Here is a 13,596-nt window from a genome sequence, read left to right as displayed (position 1 = left end):
GTGTGAAAATCTGATGATGTTTTAGGTCATATTTATGCAGAAATATAGAAAATTCTAAAGAGTTCACAAACTTTCAAGCACCACTGTAATTCAAACTCATGAAACGTAGAATTTAATATAAAACCGTGTCTAATGTGTATGCAATAATTATGTGTTATAAGGGGACTAGTGAATATTCTCCAGCCGTACTATTGGCATAGTGACAGATGTGAGGGATTGAAATTTGACAGCTGTTTCTCTTCGTTGTTTTTAATGCTTCAGAACAGAAAACCCACGAGCAAGGTAAGCTCCATGATGGCATTTGAAAGAGGTGGTGGTTTCATTGATCAAAGCTCATTTTAATTTGATATTTTAAATCAGATTTCCTCATTTGTCATCATAATCATGTCCTTGGTCCTCCTTCATGTGAATTACCATATTTTCTGGATTACAAGACCTTTTTTTTTTGTCTTCTGGTCGGTGCTGTGATTTATGCACGACACCATTATACTGTATATATTATCTAAATCAGGGCTTTGAACCAGAATTTTTTTCCTATTGGTTCGTTCCAAACAGAAACAGAATTTTAACGTTTCCGGTTTTGGGTTCCACCATTAAATAGACGTTCCTGAACCGGTTAGAACAAAAAAATTTCGTTCCCGGAACGGTTAATTACGTTCCCTGTCAGCTGTTTAACAAATGGCTATAAAATGATGTCTCTGTCTCATCCAGCTTAAGCCAAATGTAGGCTAATTCTATTACAACCTTCATTAAATAAGACAAGAAATAATTCAAAACAATTATTATTTCAAATGTTGGCGATTTGGATTCTCAGTATGTCTTCCCATCTACACAAACAGAAAAAGTGCCAAAAATGAAAGAGAATTCGTTTAGTGTGTTACCAAAGGCTAGTCAGGCCCTATGCATTGATAGGCTAACAGAGGTTAACGTCATTTAATGTTCGCGAGCCTCTCATTAACGTGGACAAATATATTGATATCGTGTTTGAAATTGACGTTTTTGAATAACGATAGACTGCAATATTTACCTCTTATTTAAGACGTGGAGACGTGATAGTAGTCCACCCTCCCGCTCTCTCCATTCAGTCAGCGAACGTCACACAGGAAGTGAACCCCAGCGGGTCATAGAAACTTGCGCAGGAGAAGAATGACTTTTTTATTTGTAGGCTACAGAAACTTTGAGGAACGAAATAAAAACCGGTATTAACCGGTTACCATTATTTTTAATAAGCGTTTCTGTTCCGGAACATAAAAAATAATAAAGTTTCTGGTTTCGTTTCTGTTCCATATGAAATAGAAAAAGTTCCCGGTTTTTGTTTTCGTTCCACGAACCGGTTCAAAGCCCTGATCTAAATTAGTCTGATTAGAATATTCTGATTACTTTGTGGTTTTACGGTAGCCCTGCTACTCCAGAAATTACGGTAGTTTGACCACCCAATGTGGTAAATCATCATTACTGTTAGCTTGCTGTTAATTCATTGCAGTCAGAATTATTGTAGCAGCAGTAATCAAATAAAACGTATTATAAAGTGAATCAGGATGTTTCAGTAGCTTTAGTAGTTTAATGAACGTATAAAGTGCTAAAATGTAAACATGTTAAAGATTCATTTTTCATATTTTTCACATGCTAAAGCTGTAATGACTTTTTAGGATGAATTTACAGATTGATATTTTCCCGGCGAGGGATTAAGTTCAGGACGGTCGGAAAAGCTTCAGCTCAGGAAACACTACAGCTATTACAGCATCACTAACGGGACGTATAGCCGTTTAGGGAAGGTTTTTTTTTTTTTTGCCTGAACAGACAGAATTTAGGGTTTAGGGACCTCAGAGTGCTGTGATATCTAAACATTTAACATTATTTTATCTTTCATGAAAAGCTTTTATGTTGTCAGATGGAATGAATGTTCGGTTTCTGCTCTCAGTGATTTCTTCTTGTTCACGTCAGACCTGTCAGTAGGAGCAGGGGAGGGTTTTGTTTTCTTCAATCCATTTAAACTCGATTTCAATCACGTCCAATGAATTTCAATTAAATTCAGTTGAAATAAATTCACTCAAATGCAACTCAATCCATCTGAACTGATTCCTGTTTAATTCAAGTTAATTCAATCCATCCCCATTCATTTCAACTCAACTTCACTCAACTGAATTAAACTCAGTTTAACTCAACTAAGCTCAGTTCAGTTCACCTGGGTCGGTTCAACGGAACTCAAATAAACTGAATTCAGCTTAGTTCAACTGAATTCAGCTCAATTTAACTTAACTAAGCTTAGTTCAGTTAAACAAACCCCAACTCAATTTAATTCAGTTCAGCTGAACTCATCTCTACTCAACTCGGTACAACTGAACTCAATTCAACTCACTTTAAACCTCAATACAAATAAACAGCTCAGTTCAGCTGAACTGAATGCACCTCAACTCAGTTCATTTAAACTCAAGTCAATTCAACTCCGTTCAGTTCAGCTGAACTCGTCCCTACTCAACTCAGTACAACTGAACTCAGTTCAACTCAACACAAATAAATTCAACTCATTTCAACTGAACTGAATGCAGCTCAACTCAATTCATTTAAACTCGATACAAATAAACTCAACTCAGTTCAGTTCATCAAAGCTAAATGCAAATAAACTCTACTCAATTCAACTGAACTGAATGCATTTAAACTCAATACAACTAAACTCAGGTCAGTTCAGCTGATCTCAATTCAGCTCAACTCAGTTCATCGAAACTTAATACATATAAACCCAACTCAATTCAACTGAACTCAACAGTTCAACTCAATTCAGCTCATCAAAACTCAGTACAAATAAATTCTACTCATTTCACCTGAACTGAATGCAACTCAAGGTCAATTAATTTAAACTCAAGTGAACTCACTTCAATTCAGCCTCAGTACAAATAAACTCAGCTCAATTCAACTGAACTGAATTGAACTCAGCTCATCTAATTTAGTTCTACAGCAGAACTAAATTAAATTAAACCTAACTCAACTCATCCATAACCGCTTATCCTGTGCAGGGTCGCGGGCCCAGCTAACTATAGGTGAGAGGCGGGGTACGCCCTGGACAAGTCACCAGATCATCACAGGGCTAATACATAGAGACAAACAACCATTCACACTCAATTTAGAGCCACCAATTAGCTTAACCCGCATGTCTTTGGACTGTGGGGGAAACCATACAGACACAGGGAGAACATGCAAACTCCACACAGAAAGGCCCCCGTCGGCCACTGGGCTTGAACCCAGGACCTTCTTGCTGTGAGGCGACAGTGCTAACCACTACACCACCGTGCCGCCTCAACTCATCTCAGTTCAGCTCAATTCTCGTGTCAGTTGTCAGTCAGGTCTATTCAACTGACCTCAACTCCACTCACCTGAACAGATCTCAACTAAATTCAATATAGTTTACCTTAATTCTTCTGAAGTTCATTTAGACAGTTTGACATTTCAATTCGAGTTCAAATGAATTCAGTTTCCATGATATCTATACAGTGTTCAGAGTAACATAGTGTTTTTTTATTTAATGTGGTTTGGATAATGTTGAACACATGTAAAGCAGAAGAACATTGACTACAAACTCCATTAAGCATGAAGCAGATGATATTGAGTCGAATTCCCAGTATGTCCACGCCAGCTGCTGCTGCTGCTGCATGTGGAAATATGCTGTGCAAATGGAAAACTGCTTCATGGTGACTTTTTTTTTTCCGTAAGCAGCCTTTTATCAAAAGAACTAGAGCATTTTCACCACCACCACATCTGTAGTGTATGTACGGGTATGAATACCACCGACGAGGAAGTTTTCTGTAATGAGAAATGAATGGACAGCCCCAAGGCCAGATGTTGACCCACTCCAGCAGCTGATCAGAACCTCTAAACTCCAAACCTTTTGACTAATCACTGATACACACTTCTTTTAGATTTACTTTTTTTCCCTTTTTCCTCACAGCCACTCTCTTTTTCATACTGGAAAAGAGATTTTATGGAAAGGTCACAAGTTTAAGACATCCGTAGGTCGGGACAAGACGAGTATGAACAACACGTCTGACCCTGATGTTCTTGTCCTACATGCATGTATCGACCCTTATAAATCAGCGACAGAGCTTCCCTGATAAAGATCTCACTTTTACACAGTCCTTCGGACTAGACGGAATTACATCATCCGTCAGTTCGCCTACTCCTGATGTTTATCAGCTGTATGTCCGTAACACCCAACATCCAGCTCTTCGAGTGCCGCAGTGCAGTCATTTTAAAATCCTCACACTCCACAAAGCCCTTTATCTTTCTTTCAGGGAGTGAAAATCCCAGCAAACATAACGAGGAAAGCCGACTCCGCTCTACAGATGAAAGGGAATATTTTAATACCCGAACTCCCGAACTCTGTTCCTACACTGTTTTCTTTCACTCAGAACAGCTAAGCTAACATGTAAAGCTAAAAGGATTACAGTGTTTTGTGCTCGCGGTGATCTTTGATATTGTAGAAAACTGCAGGTGTGCAGTAAAACGTCGATTGTTCTTGAGTTTAAAAAAGCAAATGACTGAAAATGAAGATTGTCATACAACCCCGATTCCAAAAAAGTTGGGACAAAGTACAAATTGTAAATAAAAACGGAATGCAATAATTTACAAATCTCAAAAACTGATATTGTATTCACAATAGAACATAGACAACATATCAAATGTCGAAAGTGAGACATTTTGAAATCTCATGCCAAATATTGGCTCATTTGAAATTTCATGACAGCAACACATCTCAAAAAAGTTGGGACAGGGGCAATAAGAGGCTGGAAAAGTTAAAGGTACAAAAAAGGAGCAGCTGGAGGACCAAATTGCAACTCATTAGGTCAATTGGCAATAGGTCATTAACATGACTGGGTATAAAAAGAGCATCTTGGAGTGGCAGCGGCTCTCAGAAGTAAAGATGGGAAGAGGATCACCAATCCCCCTAATTCTGCGCCGACAAATAGTGGAGCAATATCAGAAAGGAGTTCGACAGTGTACAATTGCAAAGAGTTTGAACATATCATCATCTACAGTGCATAATATCATCAAAAGATTCAGAGAATCTGGAAGAATCTCTGTGCGTAAGGGTCAAGGCTGGAAAACCATACTGGATGCCCGTGATCTTCGGGCCCTTAGACAGCACTGCATCACATACAGGCATGCTTCTGTATTGGAAATCACAAAATGGGCTCAGGAATATTTCCAGAGAACATTATCTGTGAACACAATTCACCGTGCCATCCACCGTTGCCAGCTAAAACTCTATAGTTCAAAGAAGAAGCCGTATCTAAACATGATCCAGAAGCGCAGACGTCTTCTCTGGGCCAAGGCTCATTTAAAATGGACTGTGGCAAAGTGGAAAACTGTTCTGTGGTCAGACGAATCAAAATGTGAAGTTCTTTATGGAAATCAGGGACGCCGTGTCATTCGGACTAAAGAGGAGAAGGACGACCCAAGTTGTTATCAGCGCTCAGTTCAGAAGCCTGCATCTCTGATGGTATGGGGTTGCATTAGTGCGTGTGGCATGGGCAGCTTACACATCTGGAAAGACACCATCAATGCTGAAAGGTATATCCAGGTTCTAGAGCAACATATGCTCCCATCCAGACGACGTCTCTTTCAGGGAAGACCTTGCATTTTCCAACATGACAATGCCAAACCACATACTGCATCAATTACAGCATCATGGCTGCGTAGAAGAAGGGTCCGGGTACTGAACTGGCCAGCCTGCAGTCCAGATCTTTCACCCATAGAAAACATTTGGCACATCATAAAACGGAAGATACGACAAAAAAGACCTAAGACAGTTGAGCAACTAGAATCCTACATTAGACAAGAATGGGTTAACATTCCTATCCCTAAACTTGAGCAACTTGTCTCCTCAGTCCCCAGACGTTTACAGACTGTTGTAAAGAGAAAAGGGGATGTCTCACAGTGGGAAACATGGCTTTGTCCCAACTTTTTTGAGATGTGTTGTTGTCATGAAATTTAAAATCACCTAATTTTTCTCTTTAAATGATACATTTTCTCAGTTTAAACATTTGATATGTCATCTATGTTCTATTCTGAATAAAATATGGAATTTTGAAACTTCCACATCATTGCATTCCGTTTTTATTTACAATTTGTACTTTGTCCCAACTTTTTTGGAATCGGGGTTGTATTATGGGGGGATATGAGAGGATGTTACGATAGAAAGCCTGTATTTAGCTCATCTGTCCATACGGCTGATTGCCACGGCGTGGCGTCCGTTCGTCCGTCGTCCACAATTCAGTTAAATCGTATCTCATCTGTCACTTCTCTATGGATTTCCGTTGCGATTGTTTTGTTTGAAAGAACTCATCACGCCGCACAAAACTTGGTCATTGTTTTGTCAAATTTTTTGCTAACGAGTTACTAATTAGGCCAAATTAACAAATTTTCCAGGCCTCTCACTAGAATTGTATCTCCTCTCTGATTTCACATCCGATTTCAGTTCTGATCGATGTTTAGGGTCGATCTTCCCACGAGGAACAGAACTCGGTCGTTTGGTTTGTTTGCTGATTTTCCTGTTGTAAACAATTTGTTTACAACTTTATTTATTTTCAGTTAAATCGTATCTCCTCCGTCAGTTCTCAATGGATTTCCGTTCTGATTGTTTCTGTCCTTCTGCACAAAACTTGGTCGTTGTATTGTCCATTTTTTGCTAACAAATTTCCTTCCAACTAGAATTGTATCTCCTGTCTCATTTGTCATGCGAATTCTGTTCTGATCGACGTTTTGGTCGGGGAACAAAGTTTAGTCCTTTGTCGATGTTCCTGTCGTAAACCGTTTGTCGTGGAGGTTGGTCCTCTTTCACATCGTCACATTGCAGTTCTGTTTGATGTTTTGGTTGTCATGGTTGTTTTGACGGCAGGCCAGATGAGCTGCTACGTCCTTGACGTTCTGGTTCTATGCATTTACACTACCGTTCAAAAGTTTGGGGTCACTTTGAAATGTCCTTATGTTTGAAAGAAAAGCACTGTTCTTTTCAATGAAGATCACTTTAAACTAATCAGAAATCCACTCTATACATTGCTAATGTGGTAAATGACTATTCTAGCTGCAAATGTGTGGTTTTTGGTGCAATATCTCCATAGGTGTATAGAGGCCCATTTCCAGCAACTCTCACTCCAGTGTTCTAATGGTACAATGTGTTTGCTCATTGCCTCAGAAGGCTAATGGATGATTAGAAAACCCTTGTACAATCATGTTAGCACAGCTGAAAACAGTTGAGCTCTTTAGAGAAGCTATAAAACTGACCTTCCTTTGAGCAGATTGAGTTTCTGGAGCATCACATTTGTGGGGTCGATTAAATGCTCAAAATGGCCAGAAAAATGTCTCGACTATATTTTCTATTCATTTTACAACTTATGGTGGTAAATAAAAGTGTGACTTTTCATGGAAAACACAAAATTGTCTGGGTGACCCCAAACTTTTGAACGGTAGTGTATACCACAGGATGGCTGTAGAATTCTGGATTCTGATTGGTCCGTTGGTTTTGTCTCCAGTGTCATTCTTATGCCAGTTAATTATCATGCTAGTTATGGGGCAAGCTAGCTAGAAGGATCTCATCTCATCTCATTATCTCTAGCCGCTTTATCCTGTTCTACAGGGTCGCAGGCAAGCTGGAGCCTATCCCAGCTGACTACGGGCGAAAGGCGGGGTACACCCTGGACAAGTCGCCAGGTCATCACAGGGCTGACACATAGACACAGACAACCATTCACACTCACATTCACACCTACGGTCAATTTAGAGTCACCAGTTAACCTAACCTGCATGTCTTTGGACTGTGGGGGAAACCGGAGCACCCGGAGGAAACCCACACGGACACGGGGAGAACATGCAAACTCCGCACAGAAAGACCCTCGCCGGCCACGGGGCTCGAACCCGGACCTTCTTGCTGTGAGGCGACAGCGCTAACCACTACACCACCGTGCCGCCCAGCTAGAAGGATATGTTTGTATAAATTTGAAAGGAAGTACAAATCAGCAAAGAAGTTCAGACTAAAAGTCCACTCCCTATTATGTCCTAGTCACACCCTTGTGGTGCAACTGGCCAGTTCTATGAGACGTACACAGTTGTGTTTTGTAACAGGAAGTCTACGAGGAAACGGGATAGAAACACAGAGTAAAACGCAGTAAAATAAGAAGCTTTGGTGAACTGAACTTCCTGTAAATCAAAGCAGTTCCTCAGGGAGGTTTGCATTCCTAAGTCCCATCTGGCGTGACCCCAGTGTGCACGCGCGAGTGTGTGTTTTGTCATGGTTAGGGTGCTGGAAAACAGGAAATACCGTGATGGCATATTGAATGTTTTTCTCCTTCAAGGAAAACATAAGCAGCTGCTGCACAGCATGCTCGGAAATGTAAATAAGGAACCGCGATCGCTTTTTAATCGCTATTTGATCAGGAATTGAAATGAGGTCTGTGGTGTGCACTGGGACGGCCGTGAGGCAGAAACGCGAGCTTTTATTGCTCTCATTTGCAGTTTTCACAGTCGGAGCTGTGCTGAGCTCGAAGCGCTTGATGTGATTAGGGCCCAGAATGACTCAGTTTCAGATATTTAAAATCTGGCCAGATTTAAAAATCATTATCTGATAATAATGAACCATTAAACCATAAATCTGAGACAGAAAGAGTGAATGCATTTCGACTCCACCCGTAGATCCCACACGGTAGTCGGTGCAAATTAAATGTGATACTCGAAAGCGAGAAATCCAAACAATCTCTAACGATTCCTCGGCCCAATTCTGTGGTGCGCCGTTTCTTCAATTCACTGCTCATTACAGGCTTGTAGTAGTCGAGTCCAGGACTTGGACTCGAGTCTGACTCGTGCCCTAATTTTAAGGACATTGGAGACGAGGACTCAGATTTTTTTCTTTATTTTTTCTTTATTTTTATATATTTTGTTATTCTTTATATACAGCACATTTAAAATCAACCTTTTGTTGCTTTTCATCACATCTTATCATATCCTATCATATATCATGTACATTGTCTCATTAAATGTGTATAGAAATGTTACAAAGAAAAGTGAAGCCTTTAAGGACGTAGCAGAATGTTTTGCCTCCGGCGAGAACGTACAGTGGTGCTTGAAAGTTTGTGAACCCTTTAGAATTTTCTATATTTCTGCATAAATATGACCTAAAACATCATCAGATTTTCACACAAGTCCTAAAAGTAGATAAAGAGAACCCAGTTAAACAAATGAGACAAAAATATTATACTTGGTCATTTATTTATTGAGGAAAATGATCCAATGTTACATATCTGTGAGTGGCAAAAGTATGTGAACCTTTGCTTTCAGTATCTGGTGTGACCCCCTTGTGCAGCAATAACTGCAACTAAACGTTTGCGGTAACTGTTGATCAGTCCTGCACACCGGCTTGGAGGAATTTTAGCCCGTTCCTCCGTACAGAACAGCTTCAACTCTGGGATGTTGGTGGGTTTCCTCACATGAACTGCTCGCTTCAGGTCCTTCCACAACATTTCCATTGGATTAAGGTCAGGACTTTGACTTGGCCATTCCAAAACATTAACTTTATTCTTCTTTAACCATTCTTTGGTAGAACGACTTGTGTGCTTAGGGTCATTGTCTTGCTGCATGACCCACCTTCTCTTGAGATTCAGTTCATGGACAGATGTCCTGACATTTTCCTTTAGAATTCACTGGTATAATTCAGAATTCATTGTTCCATCAATGATGGCAAGCCGTCCTGGCCCAGATGCAGCAAAACAGGCCCAAACCATGATACTACCACCACCATGCTTCACAGATCGGATAAGGTTCTTATGCTGGAATGCAGTGTTTTCTTTTCTCCAAACATAATGCTTCTCATTTAAACCAAAAAGTTCTATTTTGGTCTCATCCATCCACAAAATATTTTCCCAATAGCCTTCTGGCTTGTCCACGTGATCTTTAGCAAACTGCAGACGAGCAGCAATGTTCTTTTTGGAGAGCAGTGGCTTTCTCCTTGCAACCCTGCCATGCACACCATTGTTGTTCGGTCTTATCCTGATGCTGGACTCATGAACATTAACATTAACCAATGTGAGAGAGGCCTTCAGTTGCTTAGAAGTTACCCTGGGGTCCTTTGTGACCTGGCCGACTATTACACGCCTTGCTCTTGGAGTGATCTTTGTTGGTTGACCACTCCTGGGGAGAGTAACGATGGTCTTGAATTTCCTCCATTTGTACACAATCTGTCTGACTGTGGATTGGTGGAGTCCAAACTCTTTAGAGATGGTTTTGTAACCTTTTCCAGCCTGATGAGCATCAACAACGCTTTTTCTGAGGTCCTCAGAAATCTCCTTTGTTCCTGCCATGATACACTTCCACAAACGTGTGTTGTGAAGATCAGACTTTGATAGATCCCTGTTCTTTAAATAAAACAGGGTGCCCACTCACACCAGATTGTCATCCCATTGATTGAAAACACCTGACACTAATTTCACCTTCAAATTAACTGCTAATCCTAGAGGTTCACATACTTTTGCCACTCACAGATATGTAATATTGGATCATTTTTCTCAATAAATAAATGACCAAGTATAATATTTTTGTCTCATTTGTTTAACTGGGTTCTCTTTATCTACTTTTAGGACTTGTGTGAAAATCTGATGATGTTTTAGGTCATATTTATGCAGAAATATAGAAAATTCTAAAGGGTTCACAAACTTTCAAGCACCACTGTACACTACCGTTCAAAAGTTTGGGGTTACCCAGACAATTTTGTGTTTTCCATGAGAAGTCGCACTTTTATTTACCACCATAAGTTGTAAAATGAATAGAAAATATAGTCGAGACATTTTTCTGGCCATTTTGAGCATTTAATCGACCCCACAAATGTGATGCTCCAGAAACTCAATCTGCTCAAAGGAAGGTCAGTTTTATAGCTTCTCTAAAGAGCTAAACTGTTTTCAGCTGTGCTAACATGATTGTACAAGGGTTTTCTAATCATCCATTAGCCTTCTGAGGCAATGAGCAAACACATTGTACCATTAGAACACTGGAGTGAGAGTTGCTGGAAATGGGCCTCTATACATCTATGGAGATATTGCACCAAAAACCAGACATTTGCAGCTAGAATAGTCATTTAGCACATTAGCAATGTATAGAGTGGATTTCTGATTAGTTTAAAGTGATCTTCATTGAAAAGAACAGTGCTTTTCTTTCAAAAATAACGACATTTCAAAGCGACCCCAAACTTTTGAACGGTAGTGTAGGTCGTACTGTCAGTGTGTTTTACGAACCTGTTTACAAATCTTATTTCTCCTCTTCCTCCGTAGCCATGAAGAAAGCTCAGTGGCTGGAGAAGGAGGAGAAGGCTCGGCGTCTGAGGGAGAGCCAGCTGGAGGAGAGGAGGAGGAGGCTGGAGGAGCAGAGACTTCGGGCGGAGAAACGGAGAGCGCTGCTCGAGGAGAAACAGAGGCAGAAACTGGAGAAGAACAAGGTCAGGACACAGCGTTTCACTCTCTTTCAACTTCTCCTTCACTTTGTAGTTTGATTTTTACTTATATGTTTTGGGTTTTTTTTTAAACAAATCTTCTTAATTTTTTAGTATTTCATTGAGTTTTTTTTTTTTTTTAACTTTATCCAGTCAAGCCTCCTTTGTACCTTTTAATCCTTCGATTTTGTTTGTGTGTGTTTTTAATTTTTTTTAGACAGATTTTTAAAAACTTTTTAGTCTTTTCTTTACTAGTAGTCTGCCTTTTGACTTTTAGTAGTATGCGTTTAGTCCTTTTCTACGGAAGCCGAGAGAGGCCCTTCATATAATCCTTTTTTTTATTCACCTTGTTATCCCGAGATAACGACATAATTAATTCAGGATCTCGAGAACACAACACAACTAATTCAAGATTGTTAGGGTTTTGCTGGGATTCGAACCTGGTTCGCTGGTGTGATAATCCAGCAAACCCCTACTAGGCCACCAGGGGGATGACTCAAGTGCAGAGGCGTGAGGCAGAAGTAGAAAAGTATCAAAAAGTTTATTTACAATATGTACAATCCACGGCAAAAAACAAAAGTAACCCAAAAGCTCAGAAGATAAAGGGAAAATAAAAAATATCCAAAAGTACAAAGTCCAAAAATAAGAAAAGAAAAGGCAAAAATGCAAACGCTCAGAAGATCTCATAAATGGTACAAACAAAATTCAAAAAGGTCCAAAAAGAAAGCAAAGTACAAAAACCACAAAGACACAGGCAAGGAACATGGAACAGAGGGAACTAGCACTAACAGGCACAGCATAGGAAAAAGACTTCATGACAAAGGAACAAACAGAGGGGTATTTATACACACACTAATTAAGGAACAGGGCGGGGCAGGAAACAGGCAATGAAGACAAACACAAAAACACAGTGGCGGCCTCTAGAGGCCAAAACAGTCCCAGTCCTAACAAAGATCTCGAGAAAACAAAACAATTATTCCGAGATCTCGAGAAAACAAAACAGTTATTTCATGATCTCGAGTAAACAGCTGAGAAATGGTTCATTCAGGTGCGCCAAGAGACTTGTGATATGCTGACTTTGGGGCTATTTCTCATTCTGTATAGACGCAACTTTGGTCATTAGAATGTCTGGAATAATCGATCACCTAATAAGGCAATATTTTGATCAGGGGTTGACACAGGGAGAGATTGCATTAAGTCTTTTAATGAGGGATAATTTCAAAATTAGTCCGCAGCACCTCCGCAGAAGACTGGCCCGGCTTCGTCTCTACCGACGGAGATACAGTGATCCAGCTGAGATCACGGAATAATTGTTTTGTTTTCTCGAGATCTCAGAATAACGGTTTTGTTTTCTCGAGATCTCGAATTAGTTGTGTTGTTTTCTCGAGATCCTGAATTAATTATGTCGTTATCTCGGGATAACAAGGTGAATAAAAAAAGATTATATGAAGGGCCTCTCTCGGCTCCCGTACTTTTCCTTTTTTCTTCTAGGCCTAATTTTTCTGGATCTCTAGGTTTTCATGCCTTTCATTTTATTATTCTTTCAGTCTGCTGAGCTTATTCTCTTTTTTTTTTTAGTATTTCAGTCAGCATTTTTAATATTTGTTGTTGTTGTTTTTAGTCCTTTTACTAAGTTGTTTGTAACTTTTTAGTGTTTTTTTTTGCATTTTTTTCATGAAGCCTGTGGCTTTTTTGTCAGTAAAATATTTTTGTCAGCTTTTCATCATTTTTTTTAGTTTTTTTGTCTTTTTTTTCTTGTTTACACCTGTTTATGTCTGATCTTTTAATTTCTTGTCATTTTGTTTACTTAAAAAAAACTTTTTGGTTCTTTTTGCCTGCTTATTTATATATAACTGGAGCCTGCTTGTTTTATATAATTATACTTTTGGAATTTTAGTCTTTTTTTTTTTTTTTTACATTTTTTACTTTGAGTTTTTTAGCCTTTGTTTAATTTTTCATAATTTAAATTGTTAACCCATTATTTAAATTATTTCATAAATTTTCATTATTTAAATCGTTAACCCTCTTTTTATATTTTAGTCTTTTTTTTACTTTTTAGTCTTTTAAACATGTCTGCCTTTAAAAAAACTTTTTAGTCTTTTTAGTTCACGCTTCATTTATATTTTTATCAT

General features: G+C 39.2%; 1 protein-coding gene across 4 annotated transcripts in view; it reads left to right on the top strand.

Annotated features, from left to right (window-relative positions):
- map7d1b (MAP7 domain containing 1b) overlaps window positions 1-13,596 on the top strand; it is a 139,427-nt gene that overhangs the window by 80,148 nt on the left and 45,683 nt on the right. For 2 of the 4 annotated variants that reach the window (XM_060915363.1, XM_060915365.1), the window contains exons 4-5: window positions 262-282; window positions 11,307-11,470. In XM_060915363.1, the coding sequence (XP_060771346.1) occupies window positions 262-282; window positions 11,307-11,470 (185 nt within the window). The remainder of the gene's footprint in view (window positions 1-261; window positions 283-11,306; window positions 11,471-13,596) is intronic. The other 2 variants (XM_060915366.1, XM_060915364.1) reach the window with 1 other exon arrangement.

The sequence above is a fragment of the Neoarius graeffei genome, chromosome 2 (assembly GCF_027579695.1).
Source record: "Neoarius graeffei isolate fNeoGra1 chromosome 2, fNeoGra1.pri, whole genome shotgun sequence".
In the NCBI taxonomy this organism is placed as follows: Eukaryota; Metazoa; Chordata; class Actinopteri; order Siluriformes; family Ariidae; genus Neoarius; species Neoarius graeffei.
Note: the sequence above shows the minus strand (reverse complement) of the source record. Positions and strands in the feature narration are given on the sequence as shown.